Here is a 27,714-nt window from a genome sequence, read left to right as displayed (position 1 = left end):
AGGAAGATGGTGGCAAAGGATGGCTTCAGTCTGTAATTTGGATACTCAGTGAATGCATATCAATTCTGAACAGAGATCAAAAGTTAATGTAAAGAACAAATTCTGTTGTTAAAGTTAAAAGCACTCAAATATGAGGAGGAGCCTGACCCTTCTTTTGAAGTCTTTTGTTTGTTTTCTTTGCAGAGGAGTGGGTGAGGGAATCAACAGAGGCATGCTTTAAAATTCAGCACCTTACTGAGCCTCTTTTTTCTTTAAAGTTGAAGAGTTTTGCAAAGTGGAGAAATCTTGCTGAAGAAATTGCTATCAGTTATTATGAGAGCAGGTCATTCTCATTGTTTGCTAGATTTTTTTAGATGTGTAATGAATGTTATGTTCTGTTCACTCTACTACAGAGTAGTGGGTTCTTAAATACTTCTGCAGTAACTTTTACAAATAACTTTCACTTTTTCAGGAATCACATTTTCAGGAATGTGATTACAGGAATTATTGGGAAATGTTGTACTTTCTCACTGTCTCAGAAGTGAGCATTTGTGCTGTGACAAAAATGGAGGATCCCAAACAGGATCTGTGATTAAAACCAAGTAATGGTAGGAGTTAGTCAAGATAAGCATTCTGTTAAAAATGGGCTGTTCAAGAGAGGGTATTTAAAATAGAAACCTAACACTCTGTAAAATTCCTGTGGGTTTTGGCAGACCCATCACAGTGCTTTTTGAAACTAACAGGCAGTAAAGAGTTTTTTTCTGTTGCTGGGTCTTACTCAGTGCTACCTGTGTCTAAAAGTGTCGATTTTTCTGGGTTTTTTTTTGTTTATTTGTTTTGGGGTTTGTTTTTTTTTTCTGAAACCACAGTAATCTGTAGACATACGCATAGATGCAACTTAATTTTTTATAAAAGGTCACATTTAGACTCATAGACTGAATGAAATAGATTAAATTTATTTTTGGTAACTATGCTGCTGCCATCCACTAGGTCTTTCAATGTATGTCTCTCAGACCTGTTGAAATTTTTCACAAATAAACTGCAAGTTGATGAAACTGTTTTTTCCTTTTTTAATTAATGCACAGTCCTATCTACATGATCATACAAACACATTCAGTTTTTTGGGTTTTTTTTAATTTGATTTGTCAGTAACTCCTACCCTTTCCCTAATTATACAGTGGTTTTGCAGGCTGTTGGATTTGGTCTGTTTTTGTCAAGGGCACATTGGCAAATGATGACATTATTTTCCTGGGATGGACAGGAAGGCAGAAAGATAAACCAGCGTTGTTGAAAGCATATGATAGTTGCAAAGTAAAAAACTTTGAACCTTATGATCAGAAAGATTACTTTGTCAGGTCATATTTTTCCTCTTGGAAGTCTGTTCCTGTTATCAGTTTGAATAGATAAAATACAAGTTGTTTCTATAACCTCTGTATAAACCATTTTATCATTGTTCGTAATAGCTGAAAGTACAAAAATGTAGACCTATAAAAATGCCTAATGTTAACTGCACAGATTGCATACATAAACAGCCTATATATATAGTCATCCATAAGTGAACTTGGACAAGTAAATGTGGATAATCCAACCCTATCAAACTTCTCTGCTAGGAGGTTTGTTAGAGAAAGTAAACTGCATGCAGAGAAAGTAGTTCTCTTTTGGCCAACTGGCTATTTGTTTTCATAGCACAATTATTCACTTCATTCTTATACAGATTATTTTGTCATTTGGGAAATAAAAAAAAAGATAGCAAAATATGTTTAAAAACAGTGTAAGGCATCTGTGACTACAGATGGCTTCCTCTGGGCTGAATGTGCTATTAGCTTCTGTAAAATGCAAAACCAAACTCATGGCTAAAAGTAAATGGGAGTTATTTCTCAGACATTTTTTAATAATTTGTGTACAGAATGTCTGAATGCGTGCTGTACCAAATAGCAGTAGGAAGATGTTTAGATGTTGGTGATGTGCCAGGAAAAAAAAATTAAAATTTAAGCTATGCTTTGCAAGTGTTACTTTGGTGTGAGGGAGGGATGGCAGTGGAGTTGTTTAGTTTCAGGATCAACACTACAAACAGGCTTTTGTCATCCCCCCTGCTTCCAGAATCTTCACTCACTTCAGTCTTTTCCACTTTTGTATTGGCCTTATTCTTACTCCAGGTAAGCTGGGTCTGTTTTGGCTTTGTTCTGGCCTGGGTGCCAGTTTAGGGTTGTGGGGACTGTAAGAGCTAGGAAGCCTCCCTGAGGCTTTCTGTACAAGAGGAGGTCTTGTATAGAAAGACTTCCAAAGACTACAGTTTTTCTGTGTTTAGTTGCTTTGTAGATGTGGAATATATGCAGGTGTGCTGCTCTGGCATATGTGCAAATATCATTTAGAAGCTCTAAAATGTAACTTGTAAAGCTTAGGTCCTAATGGCAAAAAAACCTAGCTAAGTTCTTGACACTCAGCAGCCCCACTTTGTTTTAATTATTATTTATACATTAGTTCTATGCTTTCCAACCATCAAGGGTTTCTGGGGGTTTGTGGGTTTTTTTTGTTGTTGTGTTTTGTTGTTGTGTTTTGTTGTTGTGTTTTGTTGTTGTGTTTTGTTGTTGTGTTTTGTTGTTGTGTTTTGTTGTTGTGTTTTGTTGTTGTGTTTTGTTGTTGTGTTTTGTTGTTGTGTTTTGTTGTTGTGTTTTGTTGTTGTGTTTTGTTGTTGTGTTTTGTTGTTGTGTTTTGTTGTTGTGTTTTGTTGTTGTGTTTTGTTGTTGTGTTTTGTTGTTGTGTTTTGTTGTTGTGTTTTGTTGTTGTGTTTTGTTGTTGTGTTTTGTTGTTGTGTTTTGTTTTGGTTTTTTTTTTTGGTTTTTTTTTTTTGTTTTTTTTTTTTTTGTTTTTTTTTTTGGTTTTTTTTTTTGGTTTTTTTGGTTTTGTTTTTTTTGGTTTTTTTTGTTTTGTTTTTTTTGGTTTTTTTTGTTTTGGTTTGGTTTGGGTTGGGTTTTTTGGGGTTTTTTTTTTGGTTTTTTTTTTGTTATAAATTTATTTCTAGTAGAATTGTTGAAGAGTGATGAAAAGATTACAACTTCTGTTGCTGAAACAATGGAATCACTTTCAAAAAAACCTTTAAAAATAAACATCTGTTTTTCCATTTTTTAAAACCTACAAATCTACGTGAAGTTTCTCTTCCTGATACTTTTCATCTGGAAATTTGTTATTATTAGTTTCTTGGGGCAAAGTTTCATTAAATTTTTAACTTCAAGTACTTTAATTGTTATTCAGTGCATAAAAGCCCTGTGATTTAAAGAAACAGATATAATAACAGTAACCTCTTTAGAAATAGTAACTGGTGATTTATAATTGGAAAGATTTTTCTCACAGGCTTACAGTAGATACTATTTTGAATGTAGGTTGAACTAAAACATTAATCAGTTTATGTATGAATTGTTAAAGAGGGAAGTGGTGGATGTGTTACCATCTTAAACATTTCTGGCACAAGGAGCTCTGAAGTTAGATTTTAGCCTGGAGTCAGTTTTTACAGCTGTAATAAATCCCCCACAAAAATGGCCTGTTCTAGTGGCAGTTGTGGCAGCCCTTTGTCAAAACAGTGGCATGGACACCATTATAAAAACTAAATAAGTACTTAAAGAACTGTACCAACTTTTCAAAATACGAATCTTTTTCAAGCAAAAACAACAAAGAAAGGAAAAGATTACTGGGTAAATATGCAAATATTTAAATACACTAAATAACAAGCAATTAGAAAAGGCTGTGAAAGACCATGTCCTGTTACTGAACTCTACCCTTTAAAAAAAGTTTCCATTCTTATTTTTAAGAAGCACTTGTTGATAGAAGGGAGGACTTCTGCCAGCTCAAGATCTGTGCAGCACAATGGGGGACACTTTGAAAGAGCAGCTGGGCAAGGGGGATTTCTCTCCACGTTCAGTGGTTTTGTGACAGTGACCATGAACTGTTTCCCTCGGGTCTAGGGAAGAAAGAAATTGCTATTAGGGAAATACATTGTCCTGGACCAAACATTCCCAAAATTTAATGTTGTTTGCTGTAATGTTTAAAGATAATCTCAGGAAGAGCACGTATGGACAAGGGCTGTGGGGTGTGAATTTATGATACCAGGAAAAAGGGAAGTTCTGGCTTCTGTGCTAAGTTAGAGTGTCACCAAATGCAGCAGACACCCACCTGCCTGATTAAAGTGCAGCAATTGCCAAGTTAATAATATTGGATAGTGTTGCATAGGCACAGAGTTTGCAAGTTGGTAGCCCGTCGTTAAGGTTTTTTCAATATGGTGGTGTTTAAAGTTCATGTTGAGTAATTAATGCTGATTATTTACCTGCAGTCTGTGGGAAGAGGTGATTCAGGGTTACAGGTACTCTCCATTAACGTGAAGTTTTGTGTGGAATTCCTTGCTTTGTTGCAGCCATGCTGCATTGTTTTGGGCCTTGTTTCCCTACGTGCTTCTGAGCCCATCTGTAAAACGGGGCTGGAGTTTGTTCCCTGCCAGGTGTCCTTCCAACAGTCTCTTTCAAAGTCCATGTCGAGTGGGAAAGATGTATAGGAATGTCAAATGTATTAGCCTTGCCCAGCTTCTAGTGTATGCATGCCTGTGTGTGATACCTTACATATACACACACATCCCCATTGTTTTTGGACCAGTTAGGTCCTGTTGGAGTTTGCATCCCTCTTTTATCCTGCCTCAGTTTGAGCCGTGAGTGTTGCTGGTGAATGCAGCCTTTGCCACTCAGGAATGCATTTGTAGAATGTATAGCTGATTTGTCAGTAGTTAGGAGTTAGGTCAGGTCTATTACTTTTATGTTCATTCCTTAAAGTTACACAAATGCCAGGCTTGAACTATGGAGGTTTTTCTCCTTTGTTTAACTCTTTGCAAATCAAAATAATTGACGCTTTGCACACTTTATTTGTTCTGAAGATCTTTACGAAGATTGTTAGGTTTGTGGAAAAGCTGTGTTAGATACTCATAATACAAACAACCACGGAAACATTTCTTGGCTGCACAAGAAATGAATTATGATAAAATAGTTTATCACAGCTGATAGCAGAATGCTGATAAGTGGTGCTGTTTTTTCCTGTGTTTGTCTGTGGGTTTGGGTTTCCATCCCGTCTCCCACCCTGTCCGAAGAGAGCACAGACAAGAAACTGTTGGCTTTGTAAACAAAACTAGATCTCTCATATGACACAGCATTTCCCCAACCTGTCTCCTGCTTGTTTATACAGGTGCCTATAGAGGAATGTGGGTATTTTAAGTAAAGCATCAGACCTGATAAACACAGAAGTGAAGGGGTCACGTGCTGGAATTGGTGCTCCCCATCAATACTGCAACAATTCAAAGCTGGAAACATAGTCCATTATTTCCCCTTTCTGTTTATTACCAACACGGGGAATACAGACTTGCAAGTATTCTTTGAATATGTTTGTGTATCTGACTGTTAGACATTTTCTCCATGTTTGAAAGCTTCATCTTCTTTTAACAAGAAGAATTTCCCATACTGGGTTCACACACGTGTGCTGTTTTTTCACTATTTTTTAAAAAATCCTCATACCTACATTTTGAATCAGTGTTTATTCCTGTTTTGTGGATGTGATACAAGCAAAAATAAATTTGGGAAGATGTGACAATTAATGTAGATACTGTTATGATGGCAAAGTCTGCACTCACAATCCTCCCTGATGCACAGATCCCAAAGTTTGCTTGGGACTGCAGGGAGGTCATCAGGGATAGCAGGGTGAGAGGTGGAGACTGTCTAAGCAGATGCTTTTGGTCAACAAACATCCTTTTCATCTCCTTTTGAAAACACTTTCTTTGGTAGCACACCAACATCACTGCTAAGGACAGGAAGTCAACATGTTTACACTTGTTAATTTAGCATAGTATGAGGGTATGATTTTTAGTACATAACAAAAGCGTGGTTTGCGGGCATTTCTAGAGCCCTTGCTCATTCAAGATAAGCTGTGTAACTGTATATGTTTGTTGAAGGCTTATGCCTGTTATTTATAAGGAAATAAGGTGTTGATTGTTTTTCTTCTATGTCTTTTGTTTGCTGCTATTTCTATAAAAATGCTAAGATGTGTGTGCTTATGGGAGCTCAGTTCCTGCTGGGTTACATCCACTCGTATCTGCCAGCTGATGGTGACTGAGGCAGATCTCTTCTTCCTGACTGTTCTTGAAAGAATTCACCTTAAAAACTCCCTCTGCATTTTCAAGGCTTTATTTTCAGCTATTGACCTAGTTTTTCTGGACATCTGAAATCCTAAAAGAAACTGATGTTAGGTAGATAAGTACAGGCTTCAGTCTTAACAGTTGGGCTTAAATCCTGAACACAGCATATGTACCACAGCTGTGTGTATTTGCTAGTTCTAAAATGTTTATGTATTTTGGTTGGCATTTACACTTCTAGTTAAGGCCTGATGAGATGGAAAGTTACTCAGTGGGTGAATAAAGACAGTAAGTGTTAAAACTAGTAAAACAGAAGAAAACCTGAAGTAGAAGCTGGAATGGCATTGTCCAGTTTTGCACAAAGAAGGCAGGTTAATATAGCAGTATATTTGAAGAGGCCCTTTCCTTGTGGATATTTTTGGCTGTTTCTTTATATGCATGCAAAGTGTAATATTTTAGTTGTTATGACTAAAGGAAGGACTTCTACTGTAACAGAAGAAATTGTATTTTTCCTGTCTAACTTTCCCATTTCCTTTTAAAAGTGTATTGTCAAGTAGAATCATATCTGTACAGCCATTTGAGGATCTGAGTATTAAAGGTTTATGTTTAAACTTACTCAGCTTGAGAAGACTTCTGCTGTGAATGGATGTGTAGTTTTTATTCTCACTACCTCTAGGTGATCTGAAGACAGGATCTTAAAGCTACTGGAAGTTTTCATGAAGATGGCTGCAGCTTTGTGTTCAGATTTTGATTTTTTAAATACTTTTTGAGGGTTTTTTGATTAATGTTGCTTTGGACAGACAGAGTCTCTCTTGCTTTGTGTGGAATGTGTGGTTTCCCTGATGAAATTAAAACTCAGAGGGGGTAACTGAATACTCCCTGCTGTCAGTACATTGCCAGCCTGAAGAAAAAACAAACATGCTTGCTGAGAACAATGAACATTCCTTCAAACCCTAGGAGACAGATTTTTGCCCCCCCCCCCACCTTTTTTTTTTTTTTTTTTTAAAAAAAAAAAAAAAAAAAAAAAAAAAAAAAAAAAAAAAAAGAGATCCTGTCAAAGTGTTTTGGAGCCCAGGGGTGTCTTAGCCTTGTCATTATGTTTGGGTGCCTTGCTTGGGACATACGGGCTGCAAATGGTTCAACATCTACCTTTGGAATTTGAAGTGTCCTCCAAGGTACTTTCCCTCTCTGCCCCTGCCATTTGTGTCCTGTCCCAACAACCCTCCCCCACCTTGACCTTTCTCCAGCTATTCTAGTGATTTAGCTCTGACTTTCTTTAGTCTTTTTTTGGTGCCACTTTTCTAACCTACTTGGGCTACAGATACGTGTCCCAGGCTCCCTGTTCTCTTGTTCTGCTTAGCCTGATTTCAGTGTCCCTTACATGGCAGATGCTACACTTGACATTTCTGAACTCAAATCTTTAGTTGTATCTAAGCAATTTCCACTCTACTCCCTTGTTTCCAACTTAAATGTAGATTTGCAGTGATAATTTAGTATTCTGGTAAATTCTTGATGCTCAGAGGATATGTGAGCAGGTCAGAGGACAGGTCATGACTTGAAAACTAGCTGTATGGGGATGAAAAACTTGCTCTGTCTTTAATTATGTTGTTTTTTTTAAGATCAGAAGTTCTGTAAATAAAAGTTTCTTGATTACTATTAATAATGAGTGTTTTAGAATGGGATATAAGACTAAGCATTTTTCATAGTATTCTTTTTGGCTTAGGTTTACAGGCCTGAAGATTTTTATGAACATCTATCATGAACTTACATAAAGAGAGCATTTATGAGCCTGCAATGAGACTGAGTGCTCTATGAGATCATCCTAAAGTACCTTCATCAAGAGATATTGCTTTTTTTATTAGGTTATTTAATTTATATTTTTGTTGCTGGACTGTTTCTAAAACCTGTACTGTGAACTTCAGAATTCATTAAGTTACTTTCCTCTGGGTTTATCTAATTGCTGATTGACTTTTGTGCCTCAGAAGATGGTAGTTCTTCATGAAGCTGTCTGCAGTTAGGGTGATTACAAGGAATTGCTCTTTGTAAATTTGCTGGCATTTAATAATGTGGGACTCAGAGATACTGTAGTCAATGTAAAATATAATGAAGACATAAATTAAAGTCTTTAAAGATAAAGTATCAAGTGTATAGGAAGATGTGAGGTATGGATTATGAGCAAGTGAGGGAGCAATAAAATTAAATACACAAATCATGAAGCCAAGCAACTCAGAAGCCAGAGTCTGTGTTGACAGCAAAGGAATAAAGGCTGTGTAGAAAGCCAAGGGATTGAATTGCAAAGTGTTCAATACCTACAGCTATACTTAGAACCATAGACTTGTTTAGTTTGGAAAATAGCTTAAGGATCATAGAATCCAGCTGTTAATTTAGTTCTGTCCGCTCCACCACTAAACCATGTACCTAAGTACCCCATCTTTTAGAGGGATGGTCCCCGCACAAGGATAAAGATTTTTTCTTAGCCCTCCATTGCTTGCTAATATATTTATGAAAATATTTTGTCTTTTACAGTAGTAGCCAGATTAAGTTCTAGCTGGGCATTGGGCCTTCTAATTTTCTCCTTGCATAACCTCATAACATTCTTGTAATCATCATTTGGAATCACTTCAAACTGTTGATACTTGTTAATCTGTCTGATCAAGCTTTTGAGATTTGTTTTAAATTTTGAAAATGGGTAACTTTCAACGTGGAGTTTTTTAACTTAATTGGGGTTAGGTTACAAAAGCCTGAATCTTTAATTTATCTTGTCTTTGCCACATGTTATGAACAGTTGTATAAAAATTTAATGGATTCAAGAGATGTCTGTGGCAGCAAAATAATCTTCCAGTGCATTTCCCTTAGTATCACTGTGCCTTTAAGCCAGAGCTGTTCATTAGCTATATGGATGATAAATTTTCAGGTATTTTCCTAAATGTTATGTCCCTAATGAAAATGCCTTAGTTTTCAAGGCCAGCCTGTTAAACAGTGTTTTGGGATTTCATTGCATGCCAGATCTTTGGAGTTGACTGTGTGTTAATGTTATCGACAAATTGTTAATATTATTGCCTGCCTCCTCTAGAGAAGCAGATTTTTAGATGCCTGCCCAAAGTTCTATTTGCAAGTATGATTACAAGTTCAGTATTGGACAGAGGTTAAGATGACAGATGCTTTTCACAGAATCACAGAATGGAACAAGTTGGAAGGGACCACAGTGGATCATCTGGTCCAACCTCCCTATTCAGGCAGGGTCATCCCAGAGCACAGATTTGCATCCAGACAGTTCTTGAATACCTCCCATGAAGGGAGGCTCCACAACCTCTCTGGGCAACCTGTTCTAGTGGATGCACAGCAAAGTAGTTCTTCTTTTAGTCCCAAATTTCCCTCAAGCTTTCTAGCTTTCTCAGGAGGTTTCCTCTCTTTTATTTCTTTCCTATTCTAATTGTCTCTGTATAATTATTATTTCTTTATAGTGATTTTTAATATGCCTTCTTAATTATGTTAAGCACCTAATTATTGTATTAATTTTTGCTGAAGCCAGTATTGAAAGCTCATTAGCTTATTTTAAAGGTGGCACTAAGCAACCCATATAATTCTGCCATTTTTACATGCTTTTTTTCCCCCCCTCCAGATAGAAGATGGGAGCAAAGCTGCAGCTGTGGACAAGTTATTGGCTGGGGATGAAATTGTTGGCATCAATGACGTGGGCCTGTCTGGCTTCCGACAAGAAGCGATCTGTCTGGTGAAAGGCTCGCACAAGACGCTGAAGCTTGTCGTGAAAAGGTAAGCTTGTGTCGTTAGCTGGAACACCAAGTGCATTTCAGCCTATAAGCTACTGAGCAACTAAATTTGCCAAGATTTGGCAAGTTAATGAATTTCATTCATTGATATTTATGTGCATATCATGTGGTGTTAAACTCCTCCTTAAACACAGACTCTTTATGGAAGATGTGGAGACAGGCAGCCTATTTATTGATTGGAGCAAAACCCAAGGCAATATATTCTGTGGGTGCTGTTGTGATGTGATGAGTCAGGACACTGCCTCTGTCCTCCTGAAGTGCAGTGCCCAAAGCAGGCTGCCAGCCCTGCTTCCCTGCCTTTGGTGTGTGGACACGGGCAATGCTCTTTAGTGTGCACACACTTGTGCAGGCCAGCTCCGCTATGAGGAGCGGGTTACATGGGAAGCTTTTGGAAAGGCATTTTACCACTCTGAAAGTATTTGAGGTCTCAAGCATTTTATAAGTGGCTTGCATAAAGAGTACTTTCAGTTAGTTATTAGTGAATGGGAAAAGTGAAACCGTTTATTAAAACAGAACATACTTCTGGTATGAAAACTTTTTGTTTTGTCATTTTGACTTGTCACTTTTAACTAACTTGAGTTAAAAATAACTTCCATAAAATATTTTTGACAGAAATGAACCAATGTTAAAGTAGGCTAAATCTTGTAGTTTCTGAAAAAATTCCAACAAAGAAATTGGAACAACATGATCTTTGTTGGTAATTGCCTGCTCTGGTGTATCAGAACTGTTAATTACTTTTATCAAATTATACCAACCAGTCTTTCATGGAGAATTCAACAGAATGGAAAAAGAATTTTGATGCAACACAGAAAATGCCAGGAGTTTGAGCTTGACAGGTATGATGATCCAGTCCATAAATATAATGACTGTTTGAGGCTGTCTCAAATGAGGACAGTCTTTTGTGAAATAGCACTGATAGGTAGGAGAGGTACAAAAGTGTGCTTTTCACCTTTGTTTTTAGAAGGTATTTTTGAGAGAAGAAATTATGGGAACCTGGAGCTCTTTCACAGCTGATAATTTGTCCTCAACAAGAGCTACTTCCAGAAGCTCTCAACATATTTTTGTAGCATTTAAGATAAGAAATGCAAAATAAAATACATTCACAACTACCATAAATCATACTGATGTTCAGCAGTTCAAACTTCTTCTGGCTATTCCAGTAAAAGCACTTGTTAGCAGAGGTTACATCAGTTGTTCCTGTCAGAGAGAGGGAGGACTTCAGGGTTGAGAAGTTTTATAGACACTGAAGAATCTGCCAAGATAGCAAGTCTTAATTACCAGGAAGAGCTTCAGACCAAGTAGAAAGATTCCCTCTCTTGGTGCTTTTCAATTTTATGACAGTAATTTTCTCAGAATCTGTGAATTCTGATCTATCTTTGGAAATGGCAGAAGGTTTGATGCAGAAATAGCCTCATGAGAGACACAGCTGGGTCATTCTTGTTACTCATCACTGTCTACTACCATCTGAAAGGAGGTTGTAGTGAAGTGGGGGCCATTCTCTTCTACTGTGACAGCAGTGAGAGGACAAGAGGAAATGGCCTTAAGATGGGAAAATCAGATTAGATATTTGAAAACAAAAAGCACCATTAGGATGGTTAGATATTGGAATAGGTTGCCCAGGGGGTGGTGGAGTCACCATCCCTGTAGGTGTTGGAGGCACCTGGATCTGGTGCTGGGTGTTATGTTTTAGTGGTTTAGGGGCTACCATGGTAGTGCTGGGTGGACAGTTGGACTGAATCTTTTAAAGGTCTCTTCCAACTTTGATTCTATGATTCACTTTATGCATGTGATTTTGGAGAACTTTGCTACAGCTGATGAAGTGCTGATTTGCTGCTGGGGATTTGTGGCCATTCTCTGCAGGCAGCAGAGCCCCATTGCTATACATGCTCTTGAGCACTTCTGTGCAAAACTGATGGATTTTTATCAGCCCTTTATCATCCCTCCCCTTTATCCTTCCTTAGCATATATGCAATGGTCAAAAACAAGCTAGCTGTTCTAGCCAAGAGGCTGAAACAGTGGCTGTTTTTAGAAAAAAACATTGTCTGAAATTCATTGAGAACTTCCATAGCTTCTGAAAGAGGCAACAGCCCTTTGGGGTCATTGACAAGCCTGCATAATATTAGATAAACTTTCATAACACTTAGTGAATGAAACTAGCTGGGGCTTTTGTCTTGGTTGTTCTACTTTGCTCTTTCTCTTGGAAAGTTGCCTTAGGACACCAGTCTTTTGATGGTCAGAAACCTTTTAACTTCCAGTCTCATTTTATTCTCGCAAGCTTGTTCTCATGCTCTGCTGTCGCTGTGTGAAATAACTTTTCCTGTTGGGAGTTCAGATGATGCAGGTTTTTATAAAGCCTTGTTGCATGCTTTCTTTCGGAAGTTATGGTTTGAGCAACAGTATTAGTTTTGTTTTGTTTGCCCTAAATCTTAGGCTGAATTCTTATGAGTACTTTAAACAGCCGTGTCTTTAAGCAAGCCAGTTGTTTAGTCTTTGTGTGAGCACTCCTGCAGGTCTGGATTGAATTGGATTGGGAACTGATCTGACTACAAAATTACTTGAGTAAGTAGGTTTTCAGCTGGGTAGGACCAGCACTTTTCAGAGATAGTCTGCATTTTAATCAGTGGCAACAGTCTTGAAATGGCTGTTTTAGCATTTCAGTCTTCAGATCCACACTTACTGTTCCCTGGGGTGACTAGGAATAGACCCACAATTCCCTTTCATTGAGTTACATATAAGATGAAGTATTGATCTGCAAGTCATCTTAGCATCTTTTTGTATGCTTGCCCTGTGGCCTTTGTCTAGCACTGTGATGTGTCTCTGTAGCATTGGGTTAACATTTTATTCTCTGTGGGTGTCAGTGTGATAATCTGAAGCACAAAATAGAAACTTTGAAGTTCAACTCAATCCTGAAGCTTAAAGAGAATCTTTGTTTTAATCATGTTGTTCTTGCTATCTGTGAAAATTGATGTGCATAGCCAAGATCTAGATTTTATGTGGAAAACATTTTTCCTTGGTGTCTTATCTATTATCTATCTTGGTGTCTTATTTCCTATTTGTCTTATCTACTTGTGTACTGATCCAGAAGTGAAAAGCAAACTTCTAAAAATCTATTGGTTTATGAAAAAAATACTTAACAAAATTCTTCTGGAAAGAAGTGAGCTTTCCTTGCTATAATGTGAATATAATTAATCAAGGAAAATCACATTTTATATGTCACTGCTGAGAAGTGTGTCTCTGTGAAAATTCTTCTCAAAGCAGTAGAACCACAGCCCGATCCTATGTTGATGTAAGTGTATGTAGGAAACAGTAGGACATACTATTGTCTGTTTAGAAGTCTAATGTAGCTACTGCAAAGACCAAGGGAAAATGTTTTAGCAAGAGTAATGTTTCATTCACAGCAATTACTTTGTGTCTGTGACAAAGGTTTCTTAAGGGGCTTATGTTGTTCTGCAGTGGTAGCTGGCTTACAAAAAATTATATTTATGTGCTGTTTTTAAAGAATATGATTCTTGACTCACACAGGGAAAATAACACTGGTTTCTAATAAAACTGTCTGCAGTACCAAATACTCAGCATAAATGTGTTGGCTATCAGCATACATACTTTGCTGTATTTTCTGGAAACATTGCATAGTTGTGGTCTAAACCAAATCAGGACCGTGCAACTGGCTCAACAACAAACATGATGTTTAAGTGGCTTATATATATTGATGGTAAAACAAGTGCAGTGTACTTTTGGTCCCGGATTAAAATAGGACTCAGGAGGCTTCATGTTATTTTCTCAAGTGAATTTGTAGAAACAATGCATCTTAATTGCATGCTAGTTCTGCAGTGTAGTACTGAGTAATTTCTTGGGTAAATTCCTTTCCTAGGAAAATGGCAAGCAGACTGTGTTTAGGACATTTCTTACAGGAATTACATGTGAATTTCTTTTGTTTGGAAATGGTCTGCATATCTACATACAAATGAAATTCATCTAAGTGTCAATACTGAATGTTGATGTTGAGATGTTTGCCATATTCTGTGTATTTTAATAATTTTGCATATATTTCTTAACATGCAAATTTTATATTAAATAATTATAAAATTAATTCCTTTCTATTTATTGCTTACAATCTTCATTCCTTTGCACATGCTAGACATAAACATATATCACAAATCCATAGTAAGAGTAATTTTTCACTATGCATTCATGAGACACATTAAACTGTTAAAAATAGGCACATAGGTGAGGCTTTCATGTGTGATTTATTAAAGGCAGGGTGAGAATTTCACTTCTGGGAGTCACTCTAAGAAGTTTCATGGGCTGTCCTCTTGGCTGCTTGAGTGGTCTGTTAGCAGCAATCGATTTGAGTGAGTGAGGGAAGGAGTAACCTCTTTTCTACAGGGTCTGCTAGAGGTGAGAAGCTGGACTTGGTTTAACATGGACAACTCTGCAGGTACTGCCAGCACTTGAGAGCAAGCTCTAAAGTTCTGGAATTGGCCACATTGTGTACACATATGGGTACACATATGGGCTTGTTGGGTTTTTTTCTTTTCTGTATCATTTTGGTATCGTGCCTTCATGTTGCTGAAGTGCAAGCTCTTTTTGTGATGTTGAGGAAGTCCCTTGTTAAAAGAGAGGGAAAGAGAGTGGGAGCAAACACACTTGTCATCAGAAGCGTAGTATGAATGCTGACATGACTGTGCTAAATCATAACAAGGGAAATGACTTTCGTGATACTTGTGCTATAAACACCTAGACGTGGAAAGTTAAGGTTATCCTTATTTGCATGGCACTTCATGAAGACAGCCAACTCTTAATTAAAGCACAGAAGAATTTTTAATGAATGTCTCGAGGGCTCCAAGATTGTACAGTACTGTTTCAGACACCTGAGACCTGAGCAGAAATCTGTGAATAAAAATCTTGACAAGATCTTACAACATTCAGATGGGAGATCACTGAAATTTGTCACAATCTGAGCAGAAACCTGCTGAACACCACCAGTGACCTTTCTGTGATGGGTTTTGTGTAACTTAGCAAGGAGATCTAGTATTACCTATTTATGAGCCATGGACTAAGCTAGCTGTGTACTTCATGGCTCTTTGTGGCTGCAGAAATACTCTGTGAAATGTGAGAATATTTGTGAGTCAACTTGGAAAATTGAGGGATTTTTTTTTTCCTGTACAATTATGAGATACAGATGGAGGACTCTGAATTCTGTCTCTTACCTGTGTTTGGCCTTGATACTCCTAGTTTCGTAGATACCAAAATGGTATAGGAAATAATCTGCAAAATTACATGTATTTTTCTACTTTTAAACATTTAGTGTACTATTTTGTCCATGGTTATGGTTAAGCATTGCTCAATAAACCAAATGCACTTGTGGAGAACCACTGATTACAAGTAAAATCTATTTTGTCTTTCAATTAGATTTAATTTTTTCTGGAACTGGGGTTTGTTATGGCAAAACAAATAGCAGTGCTTTCTCTCTTGTTGTCCAGTAGCCGTAATTCTTCCTTTTTAAAGATTGACCTTGGCCTTAACTGACCAAGAATGTTTTATACATATATATATATTTAATTGCTGTATTTTCAACCAGACTTTGGAAATATATAGGAAACTGTAGTAGGGCTTTCCAGGGCTGTATCTGCATGCATGTACCATTGCTGTATGAAATGGGCAGGTGTGCCCTTGCCACCCATGTTTCTTGGAACTGACAGCTGTGTAACAGGATGTGCCGCTGCAGGTCTTTGGGAATGGGTGTTTTTAACAGATGCACACAGCTTTCAAGTTCAAGGCATGAACATTTCTGTGGGACAGCAGTTGGTGGAAGGGCTAGGTTCTTTTTAACTCCCACTTTTCAAATTCACTTGAGAAGTGGGTTAGTACATTGCTGTGGGCCCCCTCTTTTGCTCTGAGCAGGATGGCTCAGATGGCTCAATGTCAGTCAGTGCAAAACCAGCACAAAGGCACATCATACGAACTGCACAGCACCTCCAGGCCCAGCTCAGGAGAGCCTCGGGTTGGATGTTCTGTACTTAAAGGAGTGCCTAGCAATCCCAGCAGGATCTTTCTATGAAGGTATGTTTAATGGAGCATCTGCCAAATAAACCAGCCTGTACACACGTGCTCAGTGGGGACACAGAGTGGGCCAGCACATGTGGAGGTCCCCTCCTGCTCTGGTTTGCCTTCCACCTTCTCCACGGGCAAACACAAGGCTGGCTGGGCCTCCCCTGTGCTCCTCATCCTTCAAATGTGTGATCCTGCATGACTGATGGAAAGGGAATGGACATGACAAGTGGAGGAGTACATACAAATATCTTATATTTTCCGCAAATTTTATCTTAGAAAAGCCCTGATGAAGACCATTTTCCCTGATTGTATCACAGTCACTTAACCCAACACATTAAGTGTGTGAATCCACATAGCCTTTGCTCTAGCTCTAGCAATACCACCCAGGATGTTTCCCATGCCAGCTGCCTTTTTGGTGGGGTGTATCTAAAGAGCACATTTATTTCTTAATTTTCTGCCCACCTCACCTGCTTCTGAGTTGCATTAACGTGATTTGATGGATTAACACATTGATGGATGTTTGAGGTGATCATAAGATTTAGTTCCTCCAGTTGGTGGTGTATTGTCCCTGGTTTCAAAGAGCAAGTTGTTGTCTTGTGATTTTGGATGTTTGTCTTTCACAGCTGTCAGGCTTCTCTCAAATATGTATGTCATGACTGATATGTTTTCATTTTGTGGCAACTTCCATTATTTATCTCTTTGCAAATCTAAAATATCTGCCCTGTAGAGGTTAAATAACAGAAAGCCAAAATTACAACAGATGTCACAATATTTTACCAAGGCAACTTTGTTAAGGCAATGTTTGGGCTACTAGGGAAGCCACAGACATTTCCTTGTAGGTAAAAGAAATATTCTGTAATTTGAATATGTGGCAGTACTATTCAGTTTTTTAAATTACCAAAACTGGGCAACATGGCTTTTTGTGAAGTGGGATATCCATCAAACAGTAACAACCTGTGAGTCATGACTGGGTTTTAGTAGTGGGTTTTTTTCTTTTAATCATGCATGCACTTGTCAAAATGGTTAATTTTGAGCATGAGTAGTCTCATCCAATTTAGTAAGAGCACTCACATGACTGAAGACAAAAAATATACAAGTACTTACAGGATCTAACCATAGCTTTTTGCAAGGTAGTACATTGGAGTTATTCTGAAAATTGCCTTCTACTTGTGAATTTCAGTGTAGGTGCTGGAAACTCTAATATGTAGCCCCTTGGGTGAGAGAGAGGAAAACAAGCAAGCCTTCTAAACTTTGGGGATCTGAAGACTTACTCATTTCACATAAAACTTTTGCACACACACAGATAATTTTTTGTGTTCGATAATACTGGAGATATCTTCAGACTCCTGAGTGAAACAGAATTAAAAACCCACTCTTTAAAGACCAAATGAATATTTTTTTAATGTCAGAGATGATCTTTGCATGTTAAAGGCATGCACTGTGTATGTTCTATATGTTTTGAAATAATGTTTTGGGATTGCTTTTAAGCACTTAAGAGTGTTGGGTTTTTTAACACTAGTCCAGGATGCTGAAATGCACACATCCAATGTCAGGAGAGAAGGAATAATTCTCCTATTTCAGTGTGTTGTAGTTTTCTCCTTGTGAAAATTTTATTTTAGGTTACACATTTCACATCCTGAGGATTAAATGATTTACAACTTGGAGAACTTGGCACTTCTTACACATTTCAGCATCAAGTATCTACCATATAAAGTGTAGAGATTTTATGCTCTACTTGGTCAAGTAACTACATGTAACACCTTCCAATTTGAAAAGATTATAGAGAAGTTTTAAAATAATTTCTGGATCCAGCCCTTAACTTGAGAAATGTGACCACTTCAAAGAAGGACAGGAATGCAAGTGTGTTGCAGATTTAGTTACTGAATAACTGAAGAAATTTGCATCTTATCTGTTACACAAGAAACGCAGGGTGTTTTATGGTTGATTCTACTGAATCTGCATAATACTGGATCACCTGGCAAAACAAAGTCTGGCACAGAGTCACAGCTACCACACTGCTGAGTTATATAGCCCTTGTGCTTTTTTAGTCCAGCTTCACACTGAGTGCAGAGGAAGGACAGAATGACAAAAGCTGAATTTTGGGGAAATTTCTGCTGGGTTGCAATTGAAACCATAGTCAGTTCTTTGATCTGGCTCATGGAGCAGCAGCCTTGCCAGCAGGTGGGCAGCTGAACCAGGGCTGACATGAGGAAGAAAGCACTCTGGGGGATGATAACTGGTCTGGCATAGGTCATGTCACAGCAAAATAGCTTTCTCAGGTAAAACCTGAACCATACTAGCTTGTGGCACAGGTCTTTGTGGAGGCTTTGTAATTTGCATCATGTGGCTAAGTGTTTAAACCAAGATCGAGACAAAACAGGGCTGGGCTGTCTCCTGAAATGCTCTGGGACAAAAGAAATTCCCTTTCCCCATTCCTGTTTTTGGGTCACCTTGGACATGGTGAGGTAAAAATTACAGCTGAAATCGGTATGGGAAAACACCATACCTGTGTAGAAAGACCAGTATTTGGAAAGTGGTTTCTGAGGAAGCTCAAGTCATTTGGGATTGGTATTGAAGGTTAAGCTTACTGTGGTGAGTGGCTGGGAGGCAAAACACACCCATTGTTTCTGGCCACAAGCAGCACCAGGGTTTCTGTGGCTGTGTGTCCCAAGGATGTGGCAAGTTCCTTCTTGCTGAAGGCAGCGTTTAGGGCTGGTGCAGGGAGCCATGTGCTGCTCTGGCATCCACTCTGCCCATCCTGGGCAAGGATGGCAGGGGGGAATGTGACTGAAGGCTGCTCTGCTTCCTGCTCCTTTGCCTCAGCCATGGTAAGACAGCCTAAAATCCCCTGTTTTGACTCCTGCTGCTGCTGTTAGCATTAGCCCTGTCAGAGGCTGTGTTTTTCTTCAGTGTTACTGGTGAATAATGCTTCTTTTGTATTTACCTTAAAGGTTAATTTCTTTAGCACTTCACATGACACAATAATTTCCAAGATACTTGAAAATAAATCCTGCCAGAATGAATTTATTCAATGTGTGAAGCATTTTAGATGTTTTCTAATGATAAATACTCATTAAAAAAAAGTTCTATTATCCTTCTGAGGAATTCTGATAAATCATGGTAAAAACTGAGGTAAGAGGATGACATCAGGAGTTTAACGCTATCTAGCCATCAAAAGGTAGCGGAATGTGCAAAAAATAAGGATGAGGGAAAAGTATTTATGTAGCTTATATAATATACCATAAATCCCAAGAGCAACACTTTTATCTCAGACATCCAGATGTGTCTGTCTAGTTCCCCAAGGCAGAGCAAGGAAAAACAGTTCCAGAATGTGAGAGCTTTATCATGGTAGTCTATTGTGAACTCAGAAGGCAGGAAGATTTATGATGTTATACCTCATACAAATTAATATCTCTTTGTTGACAGAGCATATCTTATTTATAAATTAAATTGCTGTTCCATCCTGCTCAAGCCTGTACAGTTGGGCTGAGGAACAAGGGAAACCTGAGCAAACTGTGATGGTGAAATCCTGATTTCTTTTAGATAATGACTGAAGTCTTTAGGGCACGAGGGTTGATAATTTATTTGCATTTATTTATTTTCACAGACAGAAACAGAGAATTTTGCAGTCTCTCTGGTTTCTTTTTATGAAAAATGCAATTTATTAGAGTATGGGATAGGAAGGGAACTGCTGTGCTGTGACAAGGTCATACTCCTTCCAGCATGGCTTCCTTTAAAAGAGGCTCTGTTGGCTGTAGTGTGGTGCTGCTGTTTGCTCCATTTTTCAGGTGCAGGATGACTGTCAAATGGGAGGTCAGACCAACTGGTTACCTGATACCTGGGAGGAAAAAGCAAAGAGCAGTGCTACAGGCCTTACAGGTGCCACCATGGTTGACAGCGAGGCAAAAGAGCCCTTTGTGTGAATTTTGGTATGTGAGAATGGGCATTGAAGATAGAATCTGCTGCTTTGCTGAAATTTTAGGGATTTCAACAGATACCCATATAACAGAATTCTGTCAATAATTTGTCTGTCAAAATAGTGGTTCAATTCGCCATTCTAAGAAAATCTGATTATTAACAGGTTGCTTTCATTACGGCTTTTCCCTATTAGAGCCTCTCCTTCCCCCTGGAAGTCCGTAAGTTAAGCATATGTTTATGTTTTTATTTTATTGTTTTTAAGTTCTAGGTCACTTCTTTTTTGGGGATACTTTTTGGAAGTAGTTTCCTTCTATGATAAGATACTAGAAGCTGAAATTGCAAAAAACAGGAACTCCTGTTTTGCATGGACAAAAGTGTTGCAGTTCCTTTTTCTCCTTCCAGAAAAGTAGGCTGACTTTGTTATAATTTGTTGGCACTTTTCTTGAAAAGATAAGTAAAAGGGGAGTGAGTACAAGGTATTCAGATACTTAGTGCACAGAGATCATAAACAACAACAAAGCCTCAGTTTTGTTGTTTTAACTCATTGCATTGAGTTTTAGTCAGCTACAAACATTCAGGGAAAAAAATGGTAATATTTAAAAAGCTAATAATTTCAGGTGTTGGAGTGGGTCATCTTAAAGACGCAAAAAATCGAAAAACTGCTGACTAATCTCCCTTTGTTTCAAAGAGAAAAAGTCATTGCTCTATCTCAAATTCCACCTTCAAAAACGGAGACATCCAGAATATTTCTTGACTTCTGAAGATCACAGCTATAGCAATTAAGTGTCTGAGGTCACCTTTTAGATGTGCAAATAAGGCTGCCTAACCACAATATTTTTTTTTTTTTTTTTTTTTTTTTTTTTTTTTTTTTTTTTTTTTTTTTTTATTACTCTGAACAGCTTTGTCTGATTTCTCCCTGTGACTGAATCCTTTGCTGGTAGCGCTCTCTTGTGGCTGTTACTTTCATTTAAATAACTTAAGGAACTTCAAAAATATGTGTATTATTTAGAAATTTCTGCCCTAGGATATAACAGTCCATGTTGGATAAGCATTCCTAAATTAAATGTCGTAATATATATTTTAATAATGCAGGAAGGTCAGTCTAGGCAAAAAACATCCCAAGTGTGTTTCCCAGAAGATCTCAAAGGGACAGGCATATTTTCTTGGTGTATTTTTGGTGAAAAGCCATATGCCTGTGGACAGACCAGGGGGGAGGCTTGGAGAGGAATGAAATCTGCCTTGGCAGCCAGTCAGGTGGAGGAGAGACAGGGATGGGCACATTCATTAACTGGCTTGATTGTAGATGCTGCTGTTTCTGTGGTGCTGCTCTTGGTGATGAGCAAGTTACTTCCCACAACTTGGGCTATTAAAAAGAATGAAAAAATTATTTGGGAAAGTTTTCAAGTGTAACTGATTTGTGTGTTCCTGATGAAAGCTTGGAAACTTTTCACTCTGAATCTGTGTTTTCTCATTCTGGGGATAGGAAAGGAGAAGATGGGGGACCTACTCTGTTTTTTAATACTAAGTTTTTAGCTGATGTTTTAATTTTCAGTAAGGAGGCAAAGCCTTCTGGAAGCTCAGATTGTGATGTGCAGGGGTTTCCTTTGAACTAGGGACATACAGTTTCCTCCTTCAAGAACAGTTACTAATGAACAGTTGTTTGGTACTACATAGATTGGATGTTATTGGGATTGTGCGTCCAGTGTCATAGCTTTAGGAGCATGTCTGCATTATTAATACCCAGTGTGTGATGTTGGATGTAGGCTCTTTTTCCTTCTATACTGTAACCCAACAGCAGCTGGAGTAATGAGTCCAGGTTGTTTACTTAGTTGTACTCTCTTAGAGAGGCAGATTTACACTTGAGATAAGGCTTTGAATGAGAGGGATCTTGGCCCCCCAGAAGAATAGAGACTGAAAAGTGTCTGTTCTTCTGTAGGCTGAACTCTTGTGCATGGCCTTTGTCTGATCACCTACCTTCATTCATCTTTGGATCCTGTATGTCACGAAACCAACTGTAATAATCCTAGTTCTTTTGGGGATATTTTTAAAATTTCAGCTGGTCTTCTGGGAAAGCTTTCATGGCAATTATGACTGTTTATAGCTGTTTTCCAGCAAATGTACTGCCATGCCCAGGTCTTTGAAGTGAAGGTAAGATGAGCTTGTTTGCTGTTTTGGCTGCAGTCTAGCAGGACAGCTCAGCAGTATCTGATTGCAGATTAAGACTGAAAAGAGGCTTTTAAAAGCAAATTAAAAATCCTATTAGTCAACTGTATTTTGAGGCTCAGGTTTTCCTTTTCTTTAAAATTAAGGAAATACTTAATTTTCTTCATCTCTTACCACTTTATCAATGTAAGTCTCATTACTTCTTTAGACAGTAGATTCAATATGCAATTTATTCTTTTATTACATAGAGGGAGGATAGAGTTGCTGCTGGAAATCCAGAAAAAAAATATTTTTTCTCACTTGAATTTTACTTCTCTGTTTTTCCAAATAAGTCATCAAGCATAATATTTGTCAGGTCTGTATCCTCATTAACCAGCAGTAACTCCATGGTTGTTAGACTCTTTCTGAAACAGGGTTAGAAAAGCGAGCCATTAAGTCAGTCAGCCTTTCTCTGGACTGAGTATGCACATGCACACACAGGCATGTGTATTAATGGTAATAAGCAAGGCATCATGCTAGGTTTAGCTTACCTTTATTGAAGGCTGCTTCCAAAAAAAACTCATTATATTAGTTTAACATCTGTAAGTAATCTATACTCTCACCTTTATACGAAATGCAGGGGTTTTTTAAATAGAATACATCAGTCTGGCTGAGAAAGTTTTAGCTAGATACCATCTGACTTTCCAGCAGGTTCACACAGTTGAGCTATTGGACTTCTCTGTAATTTGTAATTCTGTCATATGCTGTCTTAAGAGTATTTCTTATTAAAATCCAAATATGGATGCTTTTATAAAACGGGACCACTTCTTGCCCTTTAGCTGACCTCCTTCCTGAAGTTTGAGTATTTCTGTAAATCCAGAGAACTTCCAGCTGTTCCTTTACAACTGTACATACATCCTGCTTTGACCTGTGAAAAGTCATTCATTTTCCACATGCAGGATGGGCATCAGTTGGTTGATAAGGATGCTGTGGTGCAGTCTGCTCTCCTATTGAACAGAACCAATGAAAATGTATAGTTCTTGTTTAGTGTGATGAATCAGTGAACCTAAGGAAAACATGATTGTGGCACATAGGCCAGTGTGTAAGAAGAAAGTTCACCTTCGTTGTGCTGTGCCAATCCTTAATTATAAAATTAAAACAGCATAATTAATCTCCTTCATTTTCCCCCAAAGAAAAACTGTGCAGTCTGTTATTGCTTATATCTTTTATATCCTCAGGTACAATGATGGTCAGCAACTATCAAGCAAGCTTACATGGGCAAATCTGGCTATCAGAAGGGGATTAATTGTGTGACTATGGAATAAAGCTTATTTTTTCAGAAGACTTTTAAAATAAATTGTCCTTTGAAAGAACTCCCCAGAATTTTTAACATCAGTCTCCCTGGGGGATGGAAGGATATACCTGCCACTTTTTCCTGTAGGTGATGTTTTCCAGTGCCTGCATACCGAGGAGGTTTATTTCTAGGGATGTGACAGGCTGCCTCTCTTTTAGGGGAAGTGGTGCTCCCTGAGAAGACTGTCTGGTTGTTTTCAAGTGTGGGAGAAACACCTGTAACTCTCCACTACCACTGATGGTCTATCAGCTCTTAAGAGATTTTCTTTTAGCTTTGTCATCTCATAAGTGACATTACCTTCTTCACCATGCCCCAGACCCATCTATTTACCTGCCCATGTATTTGCTTAGAAGGTTGGAAAATGATAGAACAGATCAAACAAACAGTTTCAGCAGCGTAATGTCAGTGCATTTTTCATGTGCCATGTCAAACACCACTTCAAACGAAAACTAAAAATCCCCCTCTGTCGGGACGAGTCCTCTGGTTTCATTTTTTGGGCTTTGCTCAGCTCTTCCCCGCCGAGGTCCGCAGCGTTCAGCGGCGGAGTCGCGGCTCTGGCTAATCTGAGGTGCTGCGGCTCTTACCGGGAGCGCTAACAAGGCTCCTTTGTGAGTCTAATTATATCCCTAAGCCGGCGGCCGCAGATTAGCACAGGACAGCCGGTGGCCCCGGGCTGAGGGGTCCCTGCTCTGCTCCGCCCGCGGCTGCCAGGGACAAAGCCCAGGAGGGGACAGCAGCACCTCCCGGTGCCGCCTCGGCCCCGTCGCTTCGCTGTCGGACCGGCCCCGCTCCTGACAGGAGGCTGCTCCGCCAGCCGGGGCTCAGCCTGGACCCGCAGGGAGGAGGCAGCGCCCAGCACCGAGCCTGGGTAGGTACCTAAGGCTGTGCCAGCGTGAGGAGGCTCCTGCCAGGCTGGACAGGACGGCAGCTCCTCACCCCTTGGCTCCATTGCTAGGACAAGCCAGTGCTCAGGGTGCCTTTCTCTTGGCTTTTTTGTGTCTTTTGTAACTTGTTGGATGAGGGGGATAAAAAAGCTATGCATTGTTTTCTCAAATGCATCCGATTAAAATTTCATCGTAGGATTGTTGAAGAGGTGTCAGCAGGTGTGGAAGAGGGTAGGCAACTTTTAAAAGAGTATTTTTGTTTGCTTTCAAATTTGCCTCCCATTTCTCAGGCAGAACTGGCTTCCCTGTGCTTTGTCTTGCTGAGCAAAACCACCCATCTCACAGCTGGGCCAGTCACTGGTTTGCAGTCACTACTTTCTAGGAGATCTGCAAACAGTTTTCTTGGGCTGGTCTCTTCACATGGGACTGGCAGAGTCACTCTTAGTAAAACTCAAAAATGTCAAGGCCTGAGAGTTTTTAAGCCTTGAGCTTTTAGTTGCGTGAAAAGAGAATTCAGTGAAAAGTTTCCCAGGCTGTGAGCTGTTTGCCAACACGTGCAGAACTTACACAAGGGTGGAAAGGGACTCTTGTGGAACAGTGCAAGAGGAAATAACTATGTTGATAAATGTGAGACCAAAATAATTTGTTCTTCACAATAAATCTAAAGAAAGGGTTGTGGGATTTCTCCTTAGGAAGGAGGGGAATATATGGGGGAAAAACAGCCTAATCGTTTAAATACACTTGTCTTACACAGTTTGGAGAAGGGGGAGGGAGTTAAATGATTAATTTAGGACATTTATTTATTTATTTACTTATTTATATTAATTTTTTGTCACTGCCAGGCTGTCACTGCTTCCTGCTTTTCAGGAACATATATGCTGTGAAGGTGGGGGGCTGGAGCAGTGTGGGCTCAGGATGTGTCTCTGTCTTCTTAGTGGTGGCCAGACAGGCCAGTCAGCTCCATTAGAGAAATCCTTAATCTAGTGAGGCTAATGGACCTCCTCACACTAGAGGGCTGCTCAGGTAGGGTCTGCCCACTGTATTTGTGGGGGAGGATCCCAGAAGAGTTAGGATCAATGTCTGCAGGTTACTGTTGGTTTATAATAACACATAGTAATACACAACAGAGCACTGGCACATAAAACCCATCACACACTTCTGCTGACTTCACTGAACTTTGAGGAAAACTATAAAATATTAGACTTCCATTAGTCACTTGGAGCTCATCTGTGGTATTCAGTGTGTCTCAGTGATTTATTTTTTTTTTAATATGAAGATACCTTTTCTATTCTAAAGAACCTCGAGGTTCTTTAGACATCCTTGTGTGAAGCTCAGTACCACCCTAGAAGGAGTGTTAACACCCGATTTTGTTTCTCATCTGAAGATGAAATGTAGTACATATGATGCAAACAGCTGAGTACTCACTGTTAGAGCTGTACTCACTGCTCCAAGTTTAATAGTAGTGATGTAAGCACAATTTGCATGTGAATGTAGTCATAGTATCTGTGTGATCTGTTATGAGATTGTCCATAGATACCTTGGTTAATGCAGGAAGAATGCATGGATGAATTCAGTTATTAAACTACTTGATCATTTCAGAGGGATGATGATAATTCTTGCCACTTTTTAACAAACAAACAAACTTTGGCAGCAGGAGTAATTATTTATGAATATTAACTAGAGAATTTTTCCCTGTATTTTGTCATCAATTGTAACTGATCTGGGCTTGGAAAATTTAGATAGTTTCTGATTTGATTTCTGTGTATCCAAGCACATTTCAACCTATGGGCATTTATTATTCTATTTTTGCCAGATTTACTCTGTTGTAGAACTTACTTTTGGTGATAATTAGGGTGGCTAAAGATTGAGATCTGAAGGGGTGGTGTGAGCTGGAAGATCTATTGAAGATTTGTGTTGTTATTACTGTGAAGTGATTCTGTTTTCAGTTTTGCTTGGAAAATAGCTTTTATTTTGCTGTGAAGTGACTGAACCCAGCTTTCAAGTCTAATAACGTTAAATTGGATGCATATCTTGGCACACTGTAAAATAAGCCTAAAAGCCTAGTTCCCCGAGCAAAATCAGTGCTGTTTCAGGAATCCCAGAGATGAGAGTTGTCTGGTCATTATTAAAGTTCTAGCTCCAGGTGATTGTAAGTGTTTTAGGGCTGCTATATATCTCCTCAAAGGGTCTGTGCTGATTCCCAGTGTATCTAAATCAAGGGAAACAGCTCTGTTTCTCGCAGAAAGAAATGTCAGAAGATAAAGCAGGACAGGGAACCAGCCTCAGCAGAGCATCCAGCTTCTTGCACTTGCCTTACTGCAGTCCCCATCTTCCCCCTAGGGATGGAGGGTGGTGGCTTGCATTTCTCAGGGTCATGTTCCTGTGCTGGGTGGTAGGAGCTCTCAGAGACAACATTATACCTGCCCATGCAGATTCCTTCTACTTCCATTAAGAGTCTACACAAAACATATTTGGCCTGAATTAGTACAGACATAGGAGGCTCATGCTCCAAAAAGTTGCAGGAAAATATCTTTCCTTTGCCAATGGAGTAATGGTAGATGGATCCCTAAGTGTTTCAAATTGTAGTGCTGTGTTATAATGCTGTTATGGCTGCAATCATCAGTTGGAGATTAAGAACGGGATTTAACTTGGAACTAACAATTAACTTCACCTGAAACTTGAGCCGCCCCGGGAGGTGAGGAGGGAGAGGTTACCGTGGATGATTGTGCAACTGTAACCATCTCATGCCTTGGGCTTCCAACACGTTAAGGCAGCTGAGATTTCCGGCCCAAATCATGAGTGTAATGTGCCAAAACTCTAATGTCTGTTTTAATCTGAAAATAGTTTTTATGACAATAACAATCCTTTTTACAAACCGTGCTGTATATCACAGAGTGATTTACAGTTCCATAGCTACCTCAATTCAGTGGAAGCATAACTTTTTACATGCACTTTATATGTAATCCAGAAGGGGCTCCTCAGAACAGGATGTTTTCTTTTTAGCTCTCTGGGTTTTTTTGGTTTTGTACAGTAGTTTTTTCTTTTTTCTTTCAAATCTCTACTGTCCTTATGAGACTAAGATGGCTCAAGGGAAAATTTCTACATGAAAAACTTATTCAGTTCTTTATTAATGTGGGAAGTACTGTAATTTTTTAGAGTATTACACTCATCTTTTGTCTCAGTTAAGGTAAGCTGGAGTAAATGGGTCCTGGATGCTGTGTGACCAGTATTTATTTGGAAGATTACTTGAGAATTCCAAGTGTTGTGAGAAGAGGCTGAGAAGCAATACTAGAGTATTTAACTAAAGTGCAAGTTCTTAAATAGACGTGCAAAAAGACTTTGTGGGCCTCTTGAGTTGGTTCTACTTCTTACTGCAATGGTGTTTTTTTTGGATGAAAAGATCTATATTATTTCTAATGGTGATTGGCAGTA

General features: G+C 38.8%; 2 protein-coding genes across 5 annotated transcripts in view; one reads left to right on the top strand and one right to left on the bottom strand.

The window, feature by feature from the left end:
- Positions 1–27,714, top strand: part of SHROOM2 (shroom family member 2) — a gene marked incomplete at its 5' end in the record, with an annotated part of 117,903 nt that overhangs the window by 38,212 nt on the left and 51,977 nt on the right. For all 4 annotated transcript variants that reach the window (XM_083855350.1, XM_083855349.1, XM_083855351.1 and 1 more), the window contains one exon: positions 9,762–9,913. In XM_083855350.1, the coding sequence (XP_083711476.1) occupies positions 9,762–9,913 (152 nt within the window). The remainder of the gene's footprint in view (positions 1–9,761; positions 9,914–27,714) is intronic.
- Positions 1–27,714, bottom strand: part of GPR143 (G protein-coupled receptor 143) — a 110,272-nt gene that overhangs the window by 64,195 nt on the left and 18,363 nt on the right. The gene's annotated exons all lie outside the window — the stretch shown is intronic.

The sequence above is a fragment of the Zosterops lateralis genome (genome assembly GCF_965231275.1).
Source record: "Zosterops lateralis genome assembly, chromosome: 2".
Classification (NCBI taxonomy): Eukaryota; Metazoa; Chordata; class Aves; order Passeriformes; family Zosteropidae; genus Zosterops; species Zosterops lateralis.
Note: the sequence above shows the minus strand (reverse complement) of the source record. Positions and strands in the feature narration are given on the sequence as shown.